Source organism: Phyllobates terribilis, unplaced genomic scaffold, assembly GCF_046119375.1.
Source record: "Phyllobates terribilis strain yellow unplaced genomic scaffold, ASM4611937v1 Scaffold_2__4_contigs__length_985480577, whole genome shotgun sequence".
NCBI classification, from domain to species: domain Eukaryota; kingdom Metazoa; phylum Chordata; class Amphibia; order Anura; family Dendrobatidae; genus Phyllobates; species Phyllobates terribilis.
In genome coordinates this window covers 949,186,765-949,197,481 of record NW_027362762.1, presented here as the reverse complement: position 1 = coordinate 949,197,481, position 10,717 = coordinate 949,186,765, and the positions used below count along the sequence as shown (strand labels likewise).

Sequence of the window (10,717 nt, the reverse complement as noted above, 5' to 3'; positions counted from 1 at the left end):
GGATTTGCTGGCCACATTAGCGCTACTCATTACAACTATAATCCAAATATTATGGAATATTCAGTATCTGAGGAACTCAGCCGATCCCATGAGAGGGGCCCTCACCCATTAAAAAAGAGATATTCCATCAGTTCTAACACTGTCTCATCCTTACTAATCTCTGAATAATATTAGCAATACTCTGTGTAGCCTAATGAGGAAAGTGAAAAGAGGATATAATCGTAATAAGTCTTACAGAAAGTTGGCTGGACAGGAAGTTCAATTATAAAAATAATTCTTTATTTCGGCTTTCTCTTTCTTCCCACAGCAGAATGAAGAAATGGAGCATCTGCAATCAGTAAGTTTTCTCATGGGTCTGGTTGTCTTGGACCTGGGAGCTTTATCCATAGGTAAGTCTTCTCTATCATTACAGAATATAGTAGCGAGGGTTACAAGTTTTAACTGAGTCTCATAAAAGTTGGTCAAAAGTTTGAGCCGCATCACTGCTAAAGTATTTTTACACTTCTGATGGTCGAAGAAAAACACGATATAGGTAAAATTAGTTCAAGATTTATATTAATGACGCGCATCGCGCTCCCCGTCTTCCTGGGGAGGAATATACAGCAATGGCATCTGCCAGAAAACCTAGAAGGAGAAGGCTGAAGAGGAGTTATTTTATAACTCTTTTTGGCCAACAGAATTTAACAAAATGTCAGCCAATTGGTGGAATCTCCCCAAATTTGTATTTGTTAAAATCTGAAATATTGTGGAAATTCATAGCGAAATCAATTTCTTTACAATTGTTTCGATCATCTCTAGTTTGTAATAATGGACAACTTACAACTTAACGTCTTCGATTTCCTTGCTGAGTTGTTTTCTTGTATGTACACTAAGGGCATTAAAATGCACAATCTGTTTGCCAACACTGACTACTAAGGTTATGTTCACACTGAGTCTTTTTACTGAGTTTTTAGATAGGAAACTGAGCAGAAACTCCAAATTTTTGAGAAGGTTTTGCATTTTGAGGAGGATTTGGAGAATTGACATTGAGTTTCTACTCCAAACCTCAGCAAAAAGACTCTGTGTGCACCTACTCTCAGTTTGTCTTTGACATCCTGTATCTTAGTGAAGAACGGTAAGATCAGGAGGACAGGGTCATTCAATTTTGGTGCAACGTGTATGTCTCCAACCTGCCCTAGATCTTAAATGTGAGAAAACTCATTATATAGATGTGACCGTCTTACAAGAGGTTCATATGGAAGAAGCTAGTGTGAATTGTCTACATTATCTGTGGATTCACTCTTTTTTAAGAGTGTGGGGGTAATGATGGATGGGGTGCCACTATGAAATCCATCGTAGATTTTCATGGAATACAACACCTGCTGCCTGTCTGCAGGTTTGCACTGATGTTGGGGAGAGTTCGAGCTGACAATCTCCAGTCTAGTTGTTGGATGGGGTTGAGGTCATGTTCTTCCCACCAAACTCCCCCAACCATGTCTTTATGGACCTTGTGCACTGGGCATAGTCTTGAGAAAAAGAAAAAGATCTTCTCCAAAAACTGTTTCCACAAAGTCAAAAGCTACAATTGTCCACAATATCTTGTGCTGAAGAATTAAGATTTCCCATCACTGGAAATAATTGGCCAAGGCCGAGCCCTGATAACAAGCCCACAGTATTGCCCCACCTCCACCAATGGGGGCACAATGCAGTCAGGCGGGCTATCATAGCTCTCACCTTAATCCCATTATTACATTTATGATCTCTATGCATAGCCATTCTATTCTTTGTCAGGATAGCTTTGGGTAATTTTACCTTTTCCTGGGGCAAATTACTGAATTTGTCTACCAGTGCAGCCGCTGAAATACTTTCTCCTGCTCATAGTACTCTGTACTCCAACATCTAGTGGTTAGGTTAGGTTTGGTAGATTTATGGAGAGGATAAACAGAAGACAATGGATTGTTCTTCTTCCCCTTTTCCTATGACTGACCTTCATGTATTGACTTGATTCTCTACAACCATAAAACTCATCCAGAGTTCCAGAGAGTGGAATACTTTGCATGCTCAATATCACTGAGCATTTCCATGGATTAGGGAGATTTCCTCCTTCCATCTCTCATAGATACTTTCACCCCTTATGGTTTACCCTAGTCTCAAGTTTTAGATAAAATCATGCTCCTAGAGTCAAAATGATTTACCACACCATACACCCTGACAAATAGACTTCACGCCTACGATGATTGTTCCTCATTCTGCAGGATGTCCATTCTAGTGTATGTCGAGGTGTCTTGATCCTAATAGAGTCATCATCAACTCAATTAATTGTTTCAGCTCCCCAAGTGGGCATTGGTCGAGAATGATTCATTTTGCTGACAAAGATTGGAAGTTAGCTTTGGGAACCCCTACTTTTGGAGTCCCCCAACTAAAATAAAAGGGATATAAAAACATATGGCAAGTTGCACTGAACTGTTTGGCTACGCCAAAGGGTGCCACGAGCGTCTGTGTTTGGTTGGAATAGTAATTTTGTGCCTCAGGCGATGTCACAATACACATGACGAGTGATAGTCATAAAGGCACAGTATGATTGTGTTTGAAGATTACAATAGATGGCTTTTTATACTTAATAGTTGCAATATGCTCTAGGTGACGCTCTTACACTTGTCAGTTGCTATTTACACTTGGTAGCGCAGAACACTTGAACATTCTGGAAACCCGTTTCAACAGTCTTTCACGCACAAAGACTTCAATTCCAGGCAGACCAATGTTTATCTCACAAGACCGCAGGTCAATGTTGTCTTCAATTGGCAAACATGACTTAAAAAAAAACATCATAGAAAAAATAGCAGCCATGCTTACAATACCATGACCAGACACAAATGCGCAACAGGATGCTGCAGCTCCCCCATGACCTTTATCATAAGGAACTCACAATGTTGATCAAGAGGAGCTGTTAATGTGTGATTGGTGAGGACATGTTGCAGAAGTGGAGTTTTTCCAAGGGTGGGCGATGGGACTTTGGAAGATTCGAGGGGTGGAGGCGGAGCTGGGGTGGAGCCTGGGCTGAGTCTTAAGGGGGCCTGAAAATTTTGCCAGTGCGCGGAGCCCTGAAATTCCTGGTGGCAGCCCTTCTAGGCAGCCCTTCTAGGCAGCCACCCCACGGATGTTTGGTGGGTTAGTAAGTGATTGTTTTATTAGTATTTTGCTCCTATGCAGCCCCCGCCTTTATCATGGGGGACCTGCTGCCTCTAGTAGTGTATTTGAGTCAGGACATGGTATTGCAAGTATTGCTGCTATTTTTTCTGTGATGGTTTGGTTGATTTTTGTCCTTTTTTCAGTGAATTGTTGGCAAACATGACTTAGCAAGAATAAACACACAAAAAATAACTTTACTAGCTTTCCAGTAGTAGTGGGTTACGTAAGATTGAGTCTAATACAGTCCAAACCACCTTAGCTTTTCTCTGGATTGTCAATATGGTCAACTCACTCTTCCTGAAGCTAAGCCTACCCCAGTGCTCTACTCTAAATTGGTAACAATTCCACAGTCAGCTCACCATCTGCTTCCCAGTGATGTTCTACAAGCCTTGTTTGGTGATACCACAATGACTAGGCCCCTTGCACCCCATTTTCTGGACCACCAGCCTACCAATATTTTTACAATGAACAAACCCACTGCAGACCTCCAGCCCACTGATATTTTCACAGTGGACAACTCTGCTCTGACCTCCAGTCTATATACATTATAGTAATGGGCAAGATCACACCTCCTAGCCTTGGAACTAAAACTACTGTTCACAGCTCTACAGGTAAATGGGGGTTCCAATTAGAAATACCTACCCATAGCTAATGCACAGCACATCCACAAGACTATAACACCAAGAAATATGTTTTCATTATGATATACTGTGCATACACAGACAACACACATAAAGCCTGTTGCTCGTAATACAGCTCACTGTTCTCCGGAGCCACAAACTCTCATTTTTGCAGGTGTATTTCAAAGGGGCTACAATGGAAGACTACTACAGAAATCAGATGTCTTGCTTTGCACTGAAGAGGGGCAACACCCCTAAACACGTATCTGCAAATGGAGTTTCTGGTTTGGCATCTTATTGTGTGACAAGGCTCGTTAAAGGGTCGATATTGACTTTTAGGATTGCTACAGGATTGCTAAATCCAATAGGTGGCACCAAAGATCAAGTCCTCTTCCTTATGAAGAGTCTATTTGCATTTATGCAGTTGCAGCATCCTTTACTAAATCCTCTGAAGGTCCTGATTTGTCAGGCCATTCTTTGAAAAGTGCTTCATATCTCTGGCCTATTTCTATCCATTCATCAGAAAGAAGGGTCCCCAAACTGCTTTCCGGTTTCAGCCTCACCCTGACTCGCTTTCTGCTTTCAGCTCTTTATATAGGCTCTCTAGTTTATGCAGCAGTGACATTAGAAATATTACAGTTAAACTGAAATATATATATATATATATATATATATATACACATATATATATATATACACTCTAGACAATAACAAGAAAGACAACAGTAAAGACATTTAAACAGAAATAGTCACATTGGTTATGGGTGGTAATGGTCTACCTTCCCTAGCACCATAGGCTGCACTGCCAATCTGATCTCTCATCTATACCCCTAAGAACTACTGATTACTTATCAACTTTCCAATACTTTTTCTAACTTTTTAGATGTGGTGAGGGTAAGAAGAGGCCGACTTATGGTTCTGAAGTGTGAGGCTGATCCCGGAGACTCATTACTATCATTTACATGGAAGCTTCATCTATATAATTCATCCTGTGTAATATCATATAAAATAGAGAAGGATAATACAAAGACGTCATACAGCTCCTGCAGCGCAAGAATGAGAAATGACCATTTATCACTGACGATCAACAATACTGAAATATCTGATGAGGGGACGTACACTTGTGAAGTTGTAAATGATAAAGGCACATTCATCAGAACTTCTTTCCTTCAAGTTTTAGGTGAGTGAAAATGCAAGTTGTTCCTTTTTCTACAAGGCTGTTATGTATATGTAGGGGGCTGTTGGGCGATGAAGACGTCGAGTTGAAGATGGGGTTAATAATATGTGTTAATGGTTATTTATGTGATAAAAGTGTTTCTTGTGTGAAATCCCTATTGACGATTATTGTATGCCAGTGCTCCTATAGGCTTTGCCTAAGGCTGTCCCTGGGATGTGGGAGGTCTGCCCAGTAGGGGGAAACATACAATAGAGATAGGGATTTAGTACATTACACTGCTTAGACACTAGGTATTAATACAGGGGTTACATCATTAGCTGGGAGGAATTACAGCCTTAGAGCGGTTTTTATAGAAAATCATTTCCTGGTTACAGACAGTCTAGTTGGGGGAGAGTGAGTAGTGAGGAGCATTAGGCAGTGTACGCCTGTTGTTAGGGGAGGCCTGTGTCAGGTCACCTCAGTTCTGGGTTTAAGACCCGAGTGCACAGAACTGGGGTAGGTTCTGTTCCATATACAGAGAGAAACGGAGTGTGGAGGACGACTGAGCAGATAGGAAAGCAGACTTCATCAGCAGTTTCAGCAGTGAAGAAGTGTTTTACTAGTGCAAGTTATCAGAACAGAATGAGGACACATTTGAGAGAGAATCTGGACTCTGGCAATGTCCTAGGCTCATGGCTTGTTAGAGGTGCTCAGTGCGAGGCCTCTGTTTCCCTAGAGGGGAGTTTCTCAGCCGGGTCGCAGAAGATGTAGAAGATGTTGAGTCTCAGGAAGGGACGAGAACAAACACTGGAAAGGCACATTACCAAGGGGGCTTCACTAACCAAAGAACTTTTCTTGATCAGTATACTGCAGCCGTGTATGGAAGAATTGTACAGTAAAAGTAAGTATATTAACCTGGATCTACGATCTCCTGTCTTGCTTGAAGTCATTGTCAGTCCTGGTTCAGGGGACAGTGTAACAGTGAGTACAGAAAATCCTCCATTGCAGCACACACTCCAGTCTCAGTCCTTATCACACAGAGTGATGGTGTTATGCACACGCCCGGGCTAAGCGGCGTGTGCGTGTGATTGGTAGTGATTCCACTGGACCGTGCCGGAGAGTGAATGCCTGGAGGGGCGTGACTAGGTATTCACCCGATCCGACCAGGGTCGCACGACGGCATACGACGCCAGTGCACCAAGGAGGAACCGAGCAGAGGGACCAGGTGCTACTCCAGGACAGACCCCGGACACGGCTGTTGACCCACACAGGGGAATACAGGAACAGGCTGGTAGGCTGGCACACAGACTGGTGGGTATAGGCAGGCACGACTGGTATGCAGGCAGGCGGGTATGCAGGCAGGGGGGTAAAGGCAAGCACAGCTAGAGTGCAGACAGGGAGGCACTAGCAGGTAGGAACACAGGCGGGATAGGACCCAGTACACACCGGGACACAGGAACAATACAGGCAAAGGGGTACAGGCAAGCACGGCTAGAGTGCAGACAAGGCTGAGCAGGGAGGACAGGGCTCTGTTCACACGGAACAGACAGGAAGGGAAAGACAGAGCCAGACACCCACAGGGTACTTGCAGTGAAGTAGCGAGTGGACCACAAACTCACAAACGGGAGTACAGAGACAACTGGCAGGAGTTAGGTACGAGTTCAGACTCTGCAGAAAAAGGAAGGGAACGGACATAGAGGCAAAAACAGGTAAAGGATAGGAGAGAGTTCAGACTGGAACTGAGTGTACGGAGGAGACCGACACTGCAGCGGGATACAGGAGCGGGTCTGGGAATACTGCCCCCAGAGAGGCGGGACGAACAGGCAAGGAGCGTGTTCAGACAGGACAGACAAGATACAGGAGCGGGTCTAGGTAATCGGCCCCTAGAAGGCAGGAGGAACAGGCTAGGAGCGTGTTCAGACAGGACAGACAAGAGAACACAGAAAGGACTCAGTTCAGACACGGGAACTAATACCGAAAAGCAGGAGACATACAGGACTCAGTTCAGACACGGGAGCTGAAACCGCAAAGCAGGAGAAATACAGGACTCAGTTCAGACACGGGAGCTGATACCGCAAAGCAGAAGACATACAGGACACAGTTCAGACACAGGAGCTGATACCGCAAAGCAGGAGACATACAGGACTCAGTTCAGACACGGGAACTGATACAAAAAGCAGGAGACAAGAGACGGGACCTGGCACCTTCAGAGTGCAAGCACACACTGAAGGAAACACTATGCTCAGGCAGGGATAGAAGGGAGCTGCTGAGCTATATACCAAGTGACAGACAGCAATAGGCTGAGGACGCACAAGGGGTGTGACCCACAGCAGGTACAAAAGGCAGGAAGTGATCGGGCGCCGCCCTTAAGCAGCAGAAACAGACACAAACAGACAGCATGGAGGGAAGCCAGAGAGACATTCTGGACAGGAGATCAAGTGCGCCCTCTTGCACAGTGGGAGATGGACCACCATGCAAGGACGCCGCCAGGTATGTTACAGTACCTCCCCCCTTACGCCCCCTCTTCTTCAGGCCTGCCAGAATCTTCTGCAGGGAATTCGAGGACCAGTCGTTCACTGGGTTGGAGGGGGACAGAGACTTAAGGGTAATCTCTGCTTCGAGGTACATCTTGTCAAGCTCACAGGAAGAAATAGACGGGTTATCAGGTACATAATGAGGAAAAGTCACTGTCTCTTTGTTATCTGGTGGTATCCCGGAGGATTCAGGAAACAACTGGAGGTCCTCCGCCGGGTCAGAAGAGTGCAGAGGCTCAGAGAAAACAACTGCTTCTGAGTACACTAGGTCGGACTCACTGGAGGAAGCAGGCGAGGTATCGGGTACCGAGTATAGGAAAGTCTCTGTCCATTCACCACCAGGTGGCACCCCGAAGGGTTCTGGAGACAGCTGGCGGTTCTCCGCCTGGTCAGAGGGGTGTAGAGACTCACGGGTAACCTCTGCTTCAGAGTACACTAGGTCGGACTCACTGGACGAAGCAAGCGAGGTATCAGATCCAGGATATAGGAAAGTCTCTGTCCATTCACCACCAGGTGGCACCCCGAAGGATTCTGAACACAACTGGAGGTCCTCCGCCTGGTCGGAGGAGTGTAGAGACTCAGGAGTAACCTCTGCTTCGGAGTACACTAGGTTGGACTCACTGGACGAAGCGAGCGAGGTATCAGGTACAGAGTATAGGAAAGTCTCTGTCCATTCACCACCAGGTGGCACCCCGAAGGATTCTGAACACAACTGGAGGTCCTCCGCCTGGTCGGAGGGGTGTAGAGACTCAGGAGTAACCTCTGCTTCGGAGTACACTAGGTTGGACTCATTGGACGAAGCGAGCGAGGTATCAGGTACAGAGTATAGGAGAGTCTCTGTCCTTTCGCTACCAGGTAGCACCCCGAAGGGTTCAGGAGACAACTGGAGATCCTCCGCCTGGTCGGAGGGGTGTAGAGACTCGGAGGTAACTACCACTTTGGGGTACCCATTGTCAGGCTCACAGGACGAAGCGGACAAGGTATTGAGTACCGGGTGTAGAGAAGTCTCTCTCCATTTGTCATCGAGTGGTATCCCGGAGGGTTCAGGAGGCAACAGGGGATCCTCCGCCAGGTAGTAGAGGTGCACAGACTCTGAGGTAACCACAGCTTTGGAGCATCCTTGGACATGCACACCGGTTAAAGAGAAAGAAGCATCTGATGCCGGGTGCAGGAAGTTCTCCTGTGTGGAGTCTGGATGGGCAGAAGTCTCTTCGGCCAGGAGAACTGGTGCACTACCCACGCACATTACCCATTGGGGTTTCTCCGGGATATTGGGAAGTGAAGCTTCAGTAGGGACTTCAAGGTTGGGGTCAGGAGGTCTCAGGGAGGACAGACCCTGGCGTGACGGCTTGCCTCTAAGTCTAGCACGTCTGGACTGCCTCTTGAGGTTGAGAGAAGTATTCCGGAAAGCGTAGTCACCCTGTGAGGATTCTGGGTGGGCAGTAGTCTCATTGGGCTGGAGGACTATTGCGCTACCCACACACATTACCCGTCGGGGCTGCTCCGGGATATTGGGAAGTGAAGCTTCAGCAGGGGCTTCAGAGTTAGGGTCCTCGAAGACCATACGAAAGGCCACCAGGAAGGCCTGCAGGTCAAGGATGACAGGATCCCATGCTTCCCATAGGGGGGTGACCCATTTCAAGGCATCACCCGCTAGGTAGTCAATCATAAAGGCCACTTTAGCCCAATCGGAAGGAAAATAGAGAGGGTAGGCCTTAAAGTGTAGCATGCATTGCTCCACAAATGCACGACACTGTCTTGGATCCCCATAGTAACGTGGCGGATCCGCAGGAACGAGGGCTGATAGATCCATCTGGACGGGTGCGTAATTCGCCTGGAACTCAGCTAAAGGGGGGAAAAAAAATTTATTTATTTATTTTAATGCATGTATTCGCTGGAAAAACTTCTCAAAGAGCGAAGGCCGTGGGGCTCAACGGGAACCATGGCCTGAGCATGCTGTTATGCACACGCCCGGGCTAAGCGGCGTGTGCGTGTGATTGGTAGTGATTCCACTGGACCGTGCCGGAGAGTGAATGCCTGGAGGGGCGTGACTAGGTATTCACCCGATCCGACCAGGGTCGCACGACGGCATACGACGCCAGTGCACCAAGGAGGAACCGAGCAGAGGGACCAGGTGCTACTCCAGGACAGACCCCGGACACGGCTGTTGACCCACACAGGGGAATACAGGAACAGGCTGGTAGGCTGGCACACAGACTGGTGGGTATAGGCAGGCACGACTGGTATGCAGGCAGGCGGGTATGCAGGCAGGGGGGTAAAGGCAAGCACAGCTAGAGTGCAGACAGGGAGGCACTAGCAGGTAGGAACACAGGCGGGATAGGACCCAGTACACACCGGGACACAGGAACAATACAGGCAAAGGGGTACAGGCAAGCACGGCTAGAGTGCAGACAAGGCTGAGCAGGGAGGACAGGGCTCTGTTCACACGGAACAGACAGGAAGGGAAAGACAGAGCCAGACACCCACAGGGTACTTGCAGTGAAGTAGCGAGTGGACCACAAACTCACAAACGGGAGTACAGAGACAACTGGCAGGAGTTAGGTACGAGTTCAGACTCTGCAGAAAAAGGAAGGGAACGGACATAGAGGCAAAAACAGGTAAAGGATAGGAGAGAGTTCAGACTGGAACTGAGTGTACGGAGGAGACCGACACTGCAGCGGGATACAGGAGCGGGTCTGGGAATACTGCCCCCAGAGAGGCGGGACGAACAGGCAAGGAGCGTGTTCAGACAGGACAGACAAGATACAGGAGCGGGTCTAGGTAATCGGCCCCTAGAAGGCAGGAGGAACAGGCTAGGAGCGTGTTCAGACAGGACAGACAAGAGAACACAGAAAGGACTCAGTTCAGACACGGGAACTAATACCGAAAAGCAGGAGACATACAGGACTCAGTTCAGACACGGGAGCTGAAACCGCAAAGCAGGAGAAATACAGGACTCAGTTCAGACACGGGAGCTGATACCGCAAAGCAGAAGACATACAGGACACAGTTCAGACACAGGAGCTGATACCGCAAAGCAGGAGACATACAGGACTCAGTTCAGACACGGGAACTGATACAAAAAGCAGGAGACAAGAGACGGGACCTGGCACCTTCAGAGTGCAAGCACACACTGAAGGAAACACTATGCTCAGGCAGGGATAGAAGGGAGCTGCTGAGCTATATACCAAGTGACAGACAGCAATAGGCTGAGGACGCACAAGGGGTGTGACCCACAG

General features: G+C 47.3%; 1 protein-coding gene across 3 annotated transcripts in view; it reads left to right on the top strand.

The window, feature by feature from the left end:
• The first annotated feature begins 286 nt into the window (after window positions 1-286).
• LOC141239432 (cell surface glycoprotein CD200 receptor 5-like) overlaps window positions 287-10,717 on the top strand; it is a 32,571-nt gene continuing 22,140 nt past the window's right edge. For all 3 annotated transcript variants that reach the window (XM_073668538.1, XM_073668537.1, XM_073668539.1), the window contains exons 1-2: window positions 287-389; window positions 4,672-4,968. In XM_073668538.1, coding sequence (XP_073524639.1) covers window positions 320-389; window positions 4,672-4,968 — 367 coding nt within the window. In that variant the 5' untranslated portion in view covers window positions 287-319. The remainder of the gene's footprint in view (window positions 390-4,671; window positions 4,969-10,717) is intronic.